General features: G+C 48.8%; 1 protein-coding gene across 1 annotated transcript; it reads right to left on the bottom strand.

Moving 5' to 3' along the window:
- Positions 1–2,918: 2,918 nt before the first annotated feature.
- LRRC14B (leucine rich repeat containing 14B) lies at positions 2,919–16,720 on the bottom strand. Its single transcript, XM_054018807.1, has 2 exons — positions 15,765–16,720; positions 2,919–4,820 (listed from the first exon to the last, which is right to left on the bottom strand). Exons 1-2 carry the CDS (start codon positions 16,667–16,669, stop codon positions 4,175–4,177), a joined length of 1,551 nt encoding a protein of 516 aa, XP_053874782.1. The 5' UTR covers positions 16,670–16,720; the 3' UTR covers positions 2,919–4,174.
- Positions 16,721–17,017: the final 297 nt, after the last annotated feature.

Below are 17,017 nucleotides of genomic sequence, written 5' to 3'. Positions count from 1 at the left end.
TTATTGTATGCATTTGAGTCTTTAACCAATTTTAACTTTCACTTTTCTTTCTTTTTATAAATAAACCTCCCAGAGTTGAGGACTGGAGTGACCTAGCAGATCACTGGTCCAGATAACACCAGAGGGGAACATCACAATTGTACACCAAATATTTCTGGTTTGAACAATAGCTGGCAATCATTCTTTAGGGAATTGGTAGTAATCCATGTGCAGTATATTGGAAAGGAAGCAACCAATTCTGCTTTCAGCTGGAGCCAGTCTGGGGCTTTACAGCACAAGGGGATGAGCCACTATGCTGCTTGGCTAAGAATTATTGCCTGGTAAAGTTTAAAGCTGGGAAATCTGAAGCCACCTGCTCTGACAGAGAAATGTACTCTTCGTAAGGAGATTGGGTTTGTTACCAGCACTCCTCAAGAGGGACCTGAACATGTTGTTGATTTTGGTAAAATAAAAGGGAAGAATATGGATAGGGAGGAAATTCAGAATAAAAATGATCCTGGGAAGAGCATTCATGTTTATTTTTCCCTAAAGGGAAAGAGGTAGTGTCTGGCATCTAGTTAGCAAACTGTTTAACTGCATGATTAATGGAGCTACGTTAACTTTGACTACGTTTTTAGCTTCCTTAGGAAACAGGATGCCAAGATCTCTGAGGTTTGTCTGTTGCCAGCTAAATGTCCCTATAGGAGATGCACTTCCAAATAAATACAATTAGATCATTGCTTCTGACTTATCCCAGTTTATCTTGTAACCAGGGAATTTATCAAAGTTATCTATTGTTTGTAGGATATTTGGAATAGATTGATCTGACCTTTTAATAAATAGGAGTATGTCATCTCCCTATACAAGAATTTTTGTCTCCTGAGTCCCTGATTTGATGCCTTGAATATCTTGGTGTTCCCTAATTAATACTGCAAGTGGTTCTAATGCTAGATTGAAAAGGAGTGGGGGAGATGGGGCATCCCTGTCTAGTTCCCTGAAATAGATCAAAGGGGGGGTGATAGTGTGCTATTTGTTAGGATATGAGATTTGGGTTTGGAATTGTGACAGGGTAGGACTCACCACTCTAGCGTCTCCTGTAGGGTGACCAGACAGCAAGTGTGAAAAATCGGGACAGGGAGTCGGGGGTAATAGGAGGCTATATAAGAAAAAGACCCAAAAATCGGGACTGTCCCTATAAAATCGGGACATCTGGTCACGCTAGTCTCCTGACAGCTGTCATAGGAATTAGCTCTACTCACCAGGGCGCCCTCTTCTGGTGGTGCCTCGCCGCTGTCACTTCTGTTCCAGGACCTGAACCACTCCCAGGACTGCAGGGTCCTCTTCAGTGACACTGCCCTCCTACTGTGCCACACTCTGTGTTCCCCCCTTCCGGAGGACCTGCAATCTCCATCCAGCTGCTACCTCAGTGGCAATTACAGTCCTTTGTCCCGGGGCCACTTCCCATGTGGCTTCAGCACCCTTTTCTGTCCTTACCTCAGGGCCTCAGCTGGGTGCTAATTGGGCTGCAGGTTGAGAACTGCTGAACTCGTCTGACCTCCTGCACATTGCAGGCCACAGAATCTCACCCACCTACTCCTGTAATAGACCCCTAATCTCTGGCTGAGTTACTGACGTCCTCAAATCATGACTTAAAGATTTCAAGTTACAGAAAATCCATCCAGTATTGATTAAAGAGATGGATCTACAACTGTTAATCTTTTGTACATCCTTACTTGGTTTAAGTAGTACAGTAATTAGGGCATTGCTCATAGTAGGAGGTAGCGTACCCTTCTTTAAGGCATCTTTGTAAATGCCTACAGCTTAGGGATCAGAATTTCTTTGAAACTTTGATAGAATTCTATCTGGAGATGAAGTAATAGAGATAAATGGAGAGGTAGCTATGATGGGCCAGGGAGCTGAAGAGAGGGATTCTGTAGTAGGTACAAACATGGAGAGCTGGGGAGTCACTTGGGGCCTTTGGAGCCCTGAAGATGTTCTGATGTGTGTGCATGGGCGTGGAAGCAGCATGCTGAACAGATGTGAGTAGTACTTGTGACAGATATAGCAGCCCCATGTTTTATCTTTGGGGATCATTGTATTACATTTATGAATAGTTTATGTGTGATTGTGTTCTATTTCTGGGGGAGGATTACAACAGCTCCCTCAAGAACTAAAAACAGTGGGGGTGACTAAGGTGAGTCACTGAGGCTGTCTTCAGTAAAATCTACTCCTGGGGAATTTCTGCGCCAAAAAATTAAAAATTCTGTGCACAATATTTTAAAATTCTGCATATTTACTTGCCAAAACAACAATATAATCATGCCAATTTCAATTGTTTTGGTAATTTATTTCAAAATACCTGTCAACAAGTATGTCTGCCACAATACAGACAACAAAAAAGCTTCAGGAAATGTTTTTGTTCCAAACAGATTCCTTTCTAGGCATATTAATACAGAACTTGAGTAGTAATTCATTAAAACTACAACATAGAAATGTATTTCCCACACCCTTTAGAAGCAGTGCAAAGACTTTGGGGAGTTAGGGGTAACAGAGGAGCTGAGGGAGGGGGAATTAATTGCTGGGAAGGAGGCTGGGTGTGAACTTGGAGGGTTGTTGAGTGTGGGTGGGAGAAGAAAGGAACAGGCTTTTTTGGGGTGGAGGAGCGATTGTTACAGAGTTGGGGAGCCGCCCCCATGCAGACCCTGGCTGACCCCTAGCCCCTCCCATTCAGTCACGCACATCTGCCCCTGTCCTCGTGTGTCCCAGCACCCCTCCTCACTCTGCCCCATGCGTCCCTTCCCCCTTCACTCAGCCAGTAGAGGAGGACATGGAGGGGGCTGCTCCTCCTGTATGAGGTGAGGAACCACACAGCTTTTATTTTCTTCTTTTTATTTTGATTTGCATGTATGGTGGATTTGAATGAATTAATACACCGACCATGGATAAAAATATTTTTTATTTGTTATTTATGTGCATGCAGGAAGGGCCAGAGACCTGTAAATCTCAAAAAAGTGGAATTATTGAGAGTAGATGCCCCTCTGATTTTTATAGTTGCATTTAATTATTCTGTATTATCATCATACAGAGGAAAAGCAAAAAAAAACCCAACTAGCTGAACTCGAACACACCCTGCACTTCTCATCTGAGGGATGCTCTGCAGATCTCAGCGTTGCTTGTATGAAGATGATGATGGTTGCAGAATGCAATCATGCAGTTACTGTATTTAGGGCCTTTTTGTCCTCCAGGATCCAGGCATGGAGGGGACACTGTGGGAATCTCTTGCATCCACATATGAAAGGAGGGACAGCTCTCTCGGTAGCACCCTGCCTCCCCTTCCTCCAAACGTCAAGGAGATCTACCTACGGGTTCTGGAGTCCATACATGGAAAGAAAAAGGGCTACAGGGTGCACATCATCTCCACCCCTGCCCCCTCGAGCCCGCTGGAACATACACTCAGGAGTTAATATGGGTTGGAGTTGTATTATCTTTTGATTGGAGTCAACTCTGCACTGTGGAACTCCTCCTTAAAGGTGGGCTCCAGGGGCTGCTACCAGTTAGGCTGCTCATCTCTATTGCAGTCACACTACCATGGATCTTGAGTGGACAGGGCACTGTGGCTACAATGGAGATAGCTAATGCAGAAAAGGACCTGTGCAGGGATGGCCCTGTGCCTCCAGCAGGTCTCCTGAGAGCCTCACGATTCGTGGGGGTGTGCAGGATTTGGGGATTGGAATCCCTATCTCTGCCATGGGGGGCAAATCCACAGCCAAATTTAGATAAACTTTGTCAGAGGAAATTAGTGGAGTTTAGTTCCTCCTAAGGTCCCTCTCAATGTGTTTATTTGCAGGAGGGCACAAATTGGCCCATAGTTATTAGGTAAATTAAAAAATATGGCTAGGTCATACTGCGGGTGAAATACAATCATATCTTGTTTTACTGCAGTAACTGGAACCAAAGCTGTGCTTTTGTGTAGAGTATGCAGTGATTAAAGGAGTTCTCAAAAAGTGGCCTTTACATTAATACTTGCCAATTCATAGCATGATTTAAAATGCATATGCTATACTGTAGCTCCAAAAATAAAACCAAATACAGTCCAGAAATCAGCAAAAGCAGAAATGGAGGTGCAGTGTTTTGAAGTTCCTAGTGTATATTGAATTTACTCTCTGTTAGGCAGAGCAGTCATCACCGCTACATTTTAATTCATTTCTTGAAGAGCTTTGTTAAAGTTTTCTAAAGTATCTTTGAAAGATTTCAGTAAGTAAGATCCCAGTTCATTGCCAGTCTCTTGAATGGCTGCGTCGTAGCCTCCGAAGAGTGGTGTTGAAGCCTTTATGTCCTCACGGTTTGCATGAAGTAAAATATTATTAAGTTCCTCTGATACACTCTCATATTTTTGGTGATCAAATTTTGAAAGATCAGCATCATCGATTGGGTAGGTGACATTGTTAGGATAGCAGTCCCTAGGAACTGGGAACTCAATGTAGTTCAGCTTTGGCAAGTCACTAAAAACATTAAAGAGGCATTTAAGTGCTCGGGATGACAGGGGATTTCCAAGGAACTTGAATTCTTGTAGCTTCCGGCAGGGGATCAGACCCAAAATCAACATATTTACATGAATGTCTTGAATGTTACATTCCTCGAGGATGAGAATCTTCAGAGTATGAGAGCAGTGGCTGAGAAGTTTAAAGAAGGTTGATGGGTAAAGGTCAGCCACATTGTGCCCACTGAGGTCCAGTACTTCCAGGTGGTTAGAATGGAGGCTATTGGCTAAATAGGCCATGTCAGCATGGTTCAAGGCGCAGTTAGAAACATCTAGTAGCTTCAGAGGGGTTTTCAGTGGGCTGCAAATTTAAATAAAAGGCAAAATATTTACAGCATAAAGTGGTATTAGAAAATTGTAAGAATTTTTTAAAAAACTGTGTGAACATTGAAATAGCTGTTCATCATTAATGTAACCTGACTGCTCTATTCTTTAATAATTTTGTAATCTAGTTCGATTAACTGAAAGGTATATAACATACATCAAAATTAATGTCTTAAATGGATGCACTAAACTGATTCTATTGATGGTTTCTTTGGTTTACACCAGGGATAAATCTGATCCATTGCATTTATGCTACATATACGTTTCACATTCCACTATATGTTGGTCTTACGTTTCTATTACTTTGTCATAGTAATAGCTAATAATTTGGGCCACTGACAGTGCAGATGGAAAAGCAGAAAAGGAAGGGGACTTGGGCCCAGCAGTTGAACAGGAAGGCAGTGGCAGCATCTCCAACTTCAGCCTTTATTGTCTGTTGAACATACAAGCTTGCCCAAAAAGGCCTTTGTCCAGCACCCAAGAGCTTCTGGATCAAGAGAGCCAAGGAACCCTGCAAGTGACCCACATCAGGGAGGAGAGCGAGCCATGCTCTGGGGTCATCAAAATACATCTCAGGTACCTGAGTAACACCAAAGAGGTGGCTGTAGTGAGACCTGACGACACAGTGGGTGTTCTGAAGAGGTAAGTCCAATGTAAGAGCCTTCAAAGGGATTATCGGCCTTTGGGGAAAGGATCCCACTTGAATCGGAGCCCAGAGTTGAAGTGGGCAACAACCTCCACGTAAGTACCACATAACCTAGAACAACCGCACCCCCTGCCCCTCCTGCCCAGGCTGCGGCCCAGCGTGCCCCCCCCGGGGGCTCCTGCAGGCTGCAGCAGTTGCATGTGGTCGGTGGCCCCTGTGCACCCCCCGGCTCCTCCCTCGCCATGCTCGGGCTCTGCGGCTCCCAGGCATGTGAGCTACCAGGGCACAGGGCCCTGAGCCTACTCTGGGAGGGGCAGTGGTGGCTCACACTCCCGGGAGCTGCATGCATCCACTGCAGGAGCTCCCGGGGGGGCGCCAGGTAGATTGCAGCCCGGGCAGGCGCACCCCCCCCCGGCTTACCCCTCACCGCGCTCGGGTTCTGCGGCTCCTGGGCGTGTGAGCCGCCACTGTCCCTCCCCAGAGCAGGCTCAGGGCCCTGCGCCCCGGCGGCGGTGGCTCACATGCCCAGGAGCCTCAGAGCCTGAGCATGGTGAGGGGGCAGCCGGGGGGGCGCATGGGGGGCCTGCATCCGCTGCAGCCTGTAGGAGCCCCCCGGAGCAGGGTGCCCAGCTGCAGCTAGCCATGCCACCGCTTTTGCGGGGCTGCTGCCCTCCTGCGCCGCACCGGTTCCTCCATGGCTGGGGCTCGCCGCCACCGCAAGCCGATGCTCTGGCTCTCTGGTGCTTCCAGAAGGCGGTTCCTCTCTGCCGAACTGCTGCAGCGGCCCAAGCCCGGCAAAGCCAGTGAGTGGACTCGGAGCGGGGACCACCAGGGTGGGGTGGGGTGGGGAGGGCTTGTGGGGGGGCTGTGCACCCTCCAGGGGAGTTCAGGGGATGTGGAGGGGGGAACTTGGTCTGGGGACCAGACCTTGGGCACGGCCGGCCCCTGGGGTCTATAAAGGCTCGTTGGGATTTGCGCCTCAATGAACCGATGTGCGGGGCCGGGGCAAGGTGAAAGTTTCGTCTAGGGCGCAAAATATCCTTACACCGGCCCTGCCAGTCACTAGCACAGAGAGAGGGGCTTTGGTCTTAAGGCAAGCTTCTACCCCCGTATTTTTTTCTGCCAAAGTATGTGCACTGAAGGTTCGAGTATGGTGGTCGCCCTCTTCAAACTTGCTTGTTGGAATGTGAGGATAATGTGCACTGGTATGTTAAGTGAACTAGAGGAGGTCAATGACTTAGAAAGACCACCATCATTGACAGAGAGCTGGAGATGCTTGACATCGATGTAGAATTTGAACGCAGGGTGGGGTTTGCAGTCAAAAACTCATTAACACCCAGAGTTGAATGTTCTGTTGAAACATCAGAACGTTTCTTATCACAAAGGATATCTACCACAGGTGGCTTTTCTGGCATCATCAGTACATTTCCCCCAACACTTTCTTCCATCTCTGAAGAGAAGGACCTATTTTATCAGTAACTCAACAGCATCATCAGTAAGCTACCATCAAGTGAGCAACTACCTGCTGGAAGACTTCAGTATTACAGCTGCCCTGGATCACGAGATGTGACTGCTATGCATTGGTCATAGTGGAGTGGGAAAAATGAATGACAATGGGATTACTGGAACTCTGCACTCACTGAGGACTGTGCATTACCAACACCTACTTCCAAGGTTGTCACTGCTGGAAGGTCTCGTGGAGACACCTGTCACAGATTTTGGGGTGCAATCCAGAGCAGCGAGGGATTGTGTCATCACTTGCCCTACAAACCCTGTTTGCCAGAAGCTGGGAATGAGCAACAGGTGATGGATCACTTGATGATTACCTGTTTCGTTCATTCCCTCTGGGGCACCTGGCACTGGCCACTGTCGGAAGACAGGATACTGGGCTAGATGGACCTTTGGTCTGACCAAGTAGGGCCATTCTTATGTTCTTATGTTAACCCTGGGTGCCTTACAGTGCTTTGCTGTTGTTGCTCCAAACCTGGGACACTTGCAACCAGCTTAGAAGCATGCAGGTCATACCCTCAGTGTCTCTGTGATAGAGAGTCCTAGTTCAGCAATTCTGATCCCAACAGCCTGTCTATAGCCCCACTGCGGCTTCCACTAGCCTTGGTTACTATTTGCAGGGTAACCCCAACACCATAGGTGCCGACTCCATGGGTGCTCCATGGAAAAAAATTAGTGGGTGCTTAGCACCCACCAGCAGCCAAGCTCCCCTCTCTCTCTCCCACTCCTGCCTGCCTGCAGCCCCTGCCAATCAACTTCTCCCCCTCCCTCCTGGTGTCTTCTGTGTGCCATGGAACAGCTGTTCAGCGGCGTGCAGAAGGCGCTGGAAGGGAGCGGGAGGAGCGGGGATGGGGCACGCTCAGGGGAAGAGGTGGGGTGGGGGTGGAGCGGGGACAGGAATAGGCAGAGTGGGGGTGGGGCCTTGGGGGAGGGGTGGTGTGGGGGCAGAGTCTGGGGCTGAGTGGGGGTTGAGCATCCCTGGGGAAAATTAGAAGCCGTCGCCTGTGCCCAACACACTCCCAGTCCCAAATTTTCCCAAAACTGTGCTTTGCAATGTCCAGCCCTCTCCTGGACAGTTCAGAGAAATAATAAGGTTCATTTGTTCTTTTAAAGACACAGAAGCACATTATTGTTTATTAACTGCGGTAAATACACCCTTCTCTTTAAACACAGCACTAAGTTGGTTTATAGTAAAAATAAAACAAATGTACTAACAATAGGACATAGATTAAGTGATGCCAAGTAAAATGAATAAAGTTAGAAATGGTTACAAGCAAATAAAAGTGAAAACAAGTCTAAAAGTTAATCTATCAAGGTACAGGCTTTGTTCAAGATGATTTCTCACCTATATTCTATGGACTTCAACCTCGCCTTGGTTGAAGGATCCACCTGTCTCAGCTTGCAAGAGCTCTGTTCCCTTGTGTCTGTCTAATGATGGATGCCAAAGATGGCTTCTGTCTTCCAAAGTTCAATGAGCTTGTTTCAAGAGGCAGGATGACCTCCTGCTGGTTTTGCCTTCCTGTAGGCTTGCCATCCCCCTGTATGTGACTACATCCCCCAGGTAGGGGAATACAGATAAGGAACACATCTTGAAGAACCCCCAGTTACAGGTAGATACCCTCCCCTCCTACAAGTGCTGGTCCCTGTGTGTATTCCACATGTGGGTGACTGTTAACTAGTATTCAAATTGGAGCAGGCATGAGGAATGCAGTTGGTATGCTGGGTATGAGGATGCAGTCTGTAATACTGCTGTCCAAACTGCTGCATCTGCAGAAGAGGTCTGGACGAATGCTTCATGAAAGTATGGATGGAACTGCAGGTTGTTGCCTTACAAATGTCCAGTCTAGGTACTTCCTGAAGAGATGCTATTGAAGTTGCCTGTGCTCTAGTGGAATGGGCCCTCAACCTGTCGGGGGGAGGAAGACATGCCAACTGATGAAGAGTGATACATCTGGAAATCCACTTAAAGAATCTCTGAGCAGATAACACTTGTCCCCATGAACACTGCTGTAGAGACAAATAGTTTATGCCTCTTCCTAATTGGTTTTGTTCTTTGGAAGTAAAACTCTAGAGCCCATCTGATGTTGAGGGAATGAAGTCTTCTCATGCTTCCAATGAGGAGAATGAGGTTTGGGGAAGAATACCAGTAAGTGAATTCATGTGAAACTCAGAAATTACCTTAGGGATGAATTTTGGTTGAAGGTGAAATGTGATATACAGTGAATTGGCCAGGAGTGCTTTCAGCTCACTCACCCTCCTGGCTGATATGATGGCGATGAGGAAGGCGCCCTTCATGCAGAGGTGATCACATCAAGCACATGGCCACCAGTTCAAAGGGTGGCCTGGTAAGTATTGCGTGTATGGGATAGAGGTCCCGTTGCAGTGTTGGTTTCATTACTGATGGGAAGGTCCTATTGAGACCCTTCAGGGAGCTGTTTGTTATTGGGTGAGTAAAAATAGGCTAGCCCTCTACCAGAAAATGGAAGGCACTGATTGCTGCTAGGTGGACTCATAGCGAGCAAATTAAAAGTCCCAAAGTCTTGAGGGTGAGGAGATACAGAAGTCTAAAATAGCAGGAATACCTGCTGATTTTGGGGATAACTCACTCTGTTGCACCCAGATAGAGAAACACTCCCATTTAGCTAGGTAGCATTTGCTGGTGGAAACTTTTCTGCTGTGATTGCGGATAGTTCAAACAGCCTCTGAATGTGAATGCTCTGGAGCTGACCTGACACCCATCCAAATACCAGGCCATGAGGCGCAGAGTCTGAGTTGGGATGTCTGATCTGGGAAGATTCAGATGCTGATGGGAGGACGGGCTGATATTCATAAGAGGTCCAGAAAGCCGAACTGTCTGGGCCAATCGGTACAATGAGACTGACTTGAGCTTTGTTGGGATGAATCTTTTACAGTGGATTGGAGGACAGGCCATACCTTAGGTGGTCTGTCCAGGATTGCAGAAGGGCATCGGCCTTGGAATCCCAATTTACTGCTGTTCTGGAGCAGTATAGATTGAACTTCTTCTTTGTCTGGGAGGCAAACTCCTCCCAGGATGGCTTTCTCCGCTGAGTGAACATTTCATTCAGGACTGAATTGTGTCAGGGCCAGGACATGAGTGGCCTGACTTACAGGAGTGCGCATCAGGCACGGGCTGAGGGGCCAGGAGCCAATTACTAGGACTCAGGTCAGGATGGAATGCCAGGAGATCAGAATCGAAGGAAACTGTAGGGCAGGGATGAAGAGTCAGTTACCAGGAATCAGGCCAAGTCAGGATGCCAGAAGGTCTGGATCGGGTGACAGACTCAAAAGGCAGGAACCAGAAGGCAGTTACCAAGAGTCAGGATACCAGGATGTCAGGATCAGAAGACAAAAAAGTAAACACCAGGCAAGCTGTCTGTGGCAGGGTGGAGCTTAGTTGTACAAACAACTTCCTGTTTGCTCTTCTGGCCTAAATAGGGGCTTGAGGAGATTTAAAGCTCTCCCAATCAGAGTGGAGGGGTGGTGCTTGTGCTGCTGTCTGTGAGCTGCCAGGTAGAAGACTGGAGGGTGATCACAGGTGCTGACTTCTAATTTTCTCCCGGGCTGCTCAACTCCTGCTCTGCTGCAAGCCCTGCCCCCACCTGCCCTCTTCTCCCAAGCTCCCACCCCTGCCCTGCCTCTTCCCACCCACGCTCCACCTCAGCCCTGCCCCCATTCCACCCCTTCCCCCAAGGCCCCACCCCACCCTGCCTCTTCCTGCCCCGCCTCTTCCTGCTGCCTCCCCGGAGCACGACCTGTCCCCGCTCCTTCCCCTCCCTCCCAATGCCTCCTTATGCTGCTGAACAGCTCTTATGCAGGTTTCAGGAGGCTCTGGGAGTGAGAGGAAGGAGTCGATCAGTGGGGGCCGTGGGCAGGCGGGAGGAGGGAATGGAGCTTGGCTGCCGGTGGGTGCTAAGCACCTGCTAATTTTTTTCCATGGGTGCTCCAGCCTGACATCACCCATGGGGCCTGACATTACCCCCTCCCAAAGGGGTGTTCTCTGGCGATATGGGTCCAGAGTTCTAGGGGTGATTTTCATAGAAAGCTTATATTTGGGCAGGAGCATGAACATTTTCTGCTAGTTCCCACATACACTCCTCAGGGCCATAGCCTTCCCAGTTAATCAGGTATAAAAGTTTACCCCACTGACATTTAGAATCCAAGATCTCGTGTGTGGCATATTCCTCATGGCCTTGTGCGTGAAGTGGCTGGGTCCTGTGGGGAGCTGAATTTTTGGTATATGGTTTTAGGAGGGATATGTGGAATACTAGGTGGATTTTGAGAGATTGGGGTAGGTGTAGTTCAACAGTGACCAGGTTAACTTGGTAACAGATTCGATAACGGCAAGGAACTGAAAGTCTAACTTACACATGGGTCTGTTCATGTTGAGGTGCTGTGTCAAGGGCTACACTTTTTGTCCCACTGAATAGGGGTTCCTGGTTGGCAATATTGGATTGTATGTTGCTTTTTTCAGGTTTCCCCTTACTTCTTTCTGGATTTCATGAATTCTCTGCAGTCAGGGCTGGCTCTAGGCACCAGCGCTCCAAGCATGTGCTTGGGGCGGCACTTTCCAAGGGACGGCACTCCGGCTCTTTTTTTTTTTTTTTTTTTTGCTTGGGGTGCAAAAAGCCAGGAGCCGGCCCTGAGCGGAGGTGAGCTGTGGTGGTGGGGGGGCGCGGGGAGGGCCGCAGGAAGTAACCCTGGGGGTGGGCAGAGGAACCGCTCCCCCCCCCAGCTCACCTCCCTTCCACTGCTGCCTGCTCCCCCGAGCGCGCCGCCGCTCCGCTTCTCCCCCCTCCCTCCCAGGCTTGCCGCACAAATCAGCTGTTTTGCGGCAAGCCTGGGAGGGAGGAGGAGAAGCAGAGCGGCGGCGGTGCACTCAGGGGAGCAGGCGGAGCGGAGGTGAGCTACGGCGGTGGGGGGCACGGGGAGGGCCGCAGGAAATAACCATGGGGGTGGGCAGAGGAATCTCTCCCCCCCAGCTCACCTTTGCCTCCTCCCCCGAGCGCGCCGCCACTCCACTTCTCTCCCCTAGGCAAGCCTAGGTAGGAGAGGAAATGCGGCGCGCTCGGGGGAGGAGGCAGGCTGGGGATTTGGGGAAGGGGTTGGAATGGGGCAGGGAAGGGGTAGAGTTGGGGCGGGGCTGGGGGGGTGCAGGAAATTTTTTTTGCTTGGAACTGGCCCTGTCTGCAGTAAGTCTGAGGTGGGTGGGTTAGAAGAGGCTCATAGGTAGCTGTGGTTCCCATAGCTGGTAAAGAAAGGGGCTTTTACCCATGGAGGCACAATCTGGGTTATTATACGCAAACTCTATGTAGGGTAATAGCAAGGACCTGTCATCTTGGTGGTGATTAATGTAACAATCTAAAATCTGATTGACCCTTTCTGTCTGTCCACTGGACTGAGGATGGTAGGTTGAGGTGCAGCTGGACCCACAAGAGATGCAAGGCCTTGGGCCAGAATCAGGCTGTAAATTGTGACCCTTGATTGGAAGTGACTTGATCCAGTAGTCCATGGAGATGGACCACATGACTAATCCATAGCTGGGCTGTTTCTTCAGCAGAGGGTAGACCAGTGCAGGACATGAAGTGGGCCATTTTGGTGGTCTGCCACCATCAAGATTATTATAAACCTGTTAAGACTCTGGATGCTCCACAAGAAAATCCAATGCAATAGCAGCCTACGGTCAGGACAGTGTGTCTAGAGGTTGAAGTAGACTGCAGGGCATGTGATGTGGTGTTTTGGCTCTAGCACACGTATTGCAGGACACGATGAAGGCCTGTATTATGGTGTGCATTCGGGGTGACCAGAAAAGATGGGACGTCAATCGCTGAGCTTTAGAGCAAGCCAAGTGTTCTTCCGGGGGGGAGTTGTGGCATAGCTGTAAGGCTGCCACTCTTGCCTGACCCGGAGGAATGTAAATGCAGTTATTCACAAACATGATCCCATCCCGGATATCGTGTGGTTCCCTGTCGATGGCGGCTAGTTTGTCAGGCAGAATTCCTGAGGCAGAGAAAGATCTGGACCAGACAATAGGCACAGCGGTCTTTGACAGGGTGGAGCCCAGTTGTATGAACAACTCCGTTTCCTTCTCTGGCTTAAATAAGGGCTGTGGCCCAATGAGGAGCCTTGGACTTCTCCCAATCAGAGTAGAGGGGCAGGGCTTATGCCCCAGTTGGGCTTCATGAACACTGGTCCCAGCTGTTGTGAACTGCTGCATGATGGACTGGGGTGTGATGACTCACAGTACATCGATGGATCCAGGGTTCAAAGCCCATGGGGCCTGATAGAACCATCAAAGCCCAAGAAGGCTGTACTATGTATATGAAACACATCTTACCTATATGGGATGGAATTTCCCACTGATATGATCCCTCAGTGTAATGCTGCTTCACTGCTTTTTTGGCAGCATAAAGGCCACAGTGAAACAAAAATGTTAATGAATGAGGGCTACAAAATGGTGCAGATTTTCTCAATTTTAAATAAAAAAAAGATAGTGGCCCATATTTTCAAAACTAGGAGCCTAAAGTTAGGCTCCTAAGTCCCTATTTAGATGCCTAAGGGTGGGATTTTTCAGAAGGGCCTTAGGGTATGCAAACACTGCAAAAAAAAAAAAAAATCCCATGGCAACAAGTCTCAGAGCCCAGGTCAATTAACTCGGGTTTGCAGGGCTCACATTATGGGGCTAAAAATAGTGTAGATGTTCTCACTCAGGCTGGAGCCTGGGGTCTGAGACTCCCTCTCCTTGCTGTGTTTCACAGACTGAGCTCCAGCCTGAGTTGGAATGTCTACATGGCACAAGGGACTGGAGCGTAGACGGTCTGGCCTAGCGCTCACAGCTGGGCTGGGGGCCACACATTAGCTCACTGACAGAATAGTTCAGCATGTCACTAGGTTATTTGCTCCTCTGTAAAATTAGCTCTTCAAAGAGAACACAGTAAACTGTTGTTTCAGGTCATTCAAAAATAACAGTGCTCTTTATTGACAGCTTTTCCCCCTGACATTCAGAATTACTGGATTTTTCTATGTATTCAGTGTGGCTAGTTGTGTTAACCCAAATTCCAGTTTAGATACAGCATTGGATCTCTCTGGCCTTAAGATATGCAGACCTATTGAGAAGCATTAGATGGTCTCAGACTACATCTTAGGCAGTGATGAGCTGCTAAAATCTTAACAACCGGTTCCCCATAAAAGTTCTGTTTTAAGGGATGTGCCACAGTATGTATTTTTTGTACCAATAGGGTTACCATACATCTGTATTTTCCCAGCGGACGGCGATTTAAGAACCCAAAAGCCTGACATCTCCAGGAAAATACGGATGTATGTTAACCCTACCTAAAGTTCTTTTTTAAAAAGATGGGCCTGAACTAGAAATGAGCTCCGTTTCACATGTGTGGGTCCCCGCCACTCCCTGGGGGTGCGCTAGGGTGACCAGATGTCCCGATTTTATAGGAATAGCCTTGATTTTTGGGTCTTTTTCTTATATAGGCTCCTATTACTCCCCACCCCCGTCCCGATTTTTCACACTTGCTGTCTGGTCACCCTAGGGTGTGCACATGTGTGGGGCCCAGCTGCTCCCTGCCCCCCTCATTGAAGCAGGTGTGCAGGGTTACTGTCCTGGGAACTGCAGGGCACCAGTGGACGTGGGGCTGGCTGCAGACAGGGGCATGGGGCAGGGCTAGCTGGAGGCAGGGGGTGCGACACGTGCTGGCTCTGGGCAGGAGGCGCGGGCAGGGGCTGGCTGCAGGCAGGGGGTGCAGCAGGGGCTGGCTGCAGGCAGGTCTGGCTGTGGGCAGGGGGTGCAGCAGGGGGTGGCTGCAGGAAGGTCTGGCTGTGGGCAGGGGGTGCAGCAGGGGGTGGCTGCGGGCAGCATGGTGGGAACTCACACAGGGACAGCAGCTCGGAGCAGCAGGACGCGCCCGGGGCCCAGCAGAGCAGCCAGGGACCCACCAGGCAGCAGCAGGAGCCCCAGGGCCAGAGGTCGGAGGAGCAGCAGCAGCAGCAACAGGGCCAGGAGGCAGCCCACATGGCTCCCTCAGCGCAGCACCCCCCGGTGCCTGGGAGGAGGAATTACACGCTTCCCGGCCAGAGCCCATCAAAGCTTCCCTCACAGGGAAGCCAGTTAACAAGTGGTTCTAAAACCGCTTCAAAAATTAACAACCGGTTCGTGTGAACCGGCTCCAGCTCACCACTGATCTTAGGGCTTGTCTCCACTTACCGGTGGACGATGCTGCGACGATCGATCCACCGGGGGTCGATTTAATGGGTCTAGTGAAGACCCACTAAATCGACTTCCAATCGCTTTCCCATCGACTCTGGTACTCCACCGGAACAAGAAGCATAAGGTAAGTTGATGGCAGAGTTTCTCCCGTCGACCCAGTGTGGTGTAGACACCGCAATAAGTCGACCTAAAGTACGTCGACTCCAGCTAGGTTATTCACCTAGCTGGAGTTGCGTAACTTAGGTCGACTTAACCCCATAGTGTAGAACTGCCCTTAGTGTCCCTCTCTCCACATAAAATCACCATAGACATAGGATTGTAGTAAATTTACAGTCTGGTTTCTGCAGATGAGTTAGACATCATTAGCTTCCTGATTGGAGTGCTGCAAACATCTCAATGGATTTCCCAATGAAAACATTTCCATTGTTCACCCCGCCCCTTTTCGTTAGCCTTGGCAGCCCTTAATTCAGTGCCACTGAGCTGACGAGTGGCTCATCACACTTTCAGTCACACTGTTGGGAACAACTTACCTGAGCAGTTTCCGTATTTTTCCTGTGAGGGTAGAAAATGCCAGGCTCAGCTCGGTCAGCTGCGTCATTTGGCTCATCTTTTCTCCAATAGTCATAAGGATTGGTTCATCCTCGGCTGCAAACCGCTGCACATTGAATGCTCTGGCCGGCAGGGTAAGTGATGTCAGTAGAGGAAAGTGGATGTTATTAAACAGCACTTCCAAGTGCTCCATTTCCAAACGAATATTGTGAACCACTTCAAGTTTGCGCAGCGAAGAGGGATCTGTGAGCTTTATGATGTAGAAAAGCTTTCGTAAAGCGAGACTGTCAGCTCTGAATGCCACACAACGAATTTTTAGTGGACAGTGGCACCTCATCAGTAAGGCTTGGACCACAAGTTCATAGTTCCGCTCTGTAACAAACAGGTCAATGAGAATGTCAATAGCAATATCAAAGATACATGGATGGAACTGCAGCCTTTGCATTTCGACAAGCAGCTCAAAACAGAGCTTTGATAGGAGCTCTGTCCTGGCCCACCTTCCCAGAGTCTTCTTACACTTGCAGAGCTGAACTTCAACATCTTTTATGCCTGTCAGGTCCACCACTTTCAGTCTCTTTGAGTATGGAGAAGAGCAATTCAGCACATAATCTCTCAGCCCAACTAGACAACTTTCCAAACAAACACAGCATGCCCTGCTGCTGATGTCTTCCTGGTAATCCACTGTTGTCCCTAACAGTTTTCCTATATTAAAGTCTGCCAGGGGCCAGTTTTCCACCAGGTCATGGATCACTTCCCCCTGCTCCAGTAAATAACTGGCTTTAAAAAGAAGAGGAAAAAGGTTATGTGCAACACTGCTGAGACTTTTCCTGGCAAGCTGTGCATTCGATACCAATGCCTCAGCACTGATGAACCGCAGCGACTTCATTGTTGCCTTTGATTTCTTTCCGGCATTGAGGGTGGCTTCTGTGTTTAACTAAGGTTCTGGTTGCTTATCAGTCTTTATTTTTAGCTGCAGCTGCTGTCTGCTACTAAGTGAAATGTCTCTGGGAAGGTAAAATGAGTAGTCACATGCTGAGCCCTGACTTCTATTTTGGTACTAGTGAGAAGTCTGCAGAAGTCACATATTTTGATTCATTTATTCAGGGACCATTTTGTTTATTTAACCTTCATTTTTATAATAAAGGTTAGTTTTTGATAAGTTCAGGCTAGCATCAAACAGGGCTGGCAGAGCTGTGAAAAGTACTTGTACATGGGAATAGTTCTCTATCTGCAA

This window comes from Malaclemys terrapin, chromosome 2 (genome assembly GCF_027887155.1).
Source record: "Malaclemys terrapin pileata isolate rMalTer1 chromosome 2, rMalTer1.hap1, whole genome shotgun sequence".
Lineage (NCBI taxonomy): Eukaryota > Metazoa > Chordata > Testudines > Emydidae > Malaclemys > Malaclemys terrapin.
This window is presented reverse-complemented; position numbering and strand designations above follow the sequence as displayed.

Excerpts from the sequence above, each read along its gene's own strand:
- LRRC14B (XM_054018807.1), bottom strand. The coding sequence starts at position 16,669 with ATGAAGTCGCTGCGGTTCATCAGTGCTGAGGCATTGGTATCGAATGCA. Across the intron at positions 4,821-15,764 it reads AAAATACGGAAACTGCTCAG|CCCACTGAAAACCCCTCTGA; the intron begins GTAAGTTGTTCC and ends TTAAATTTGCAG.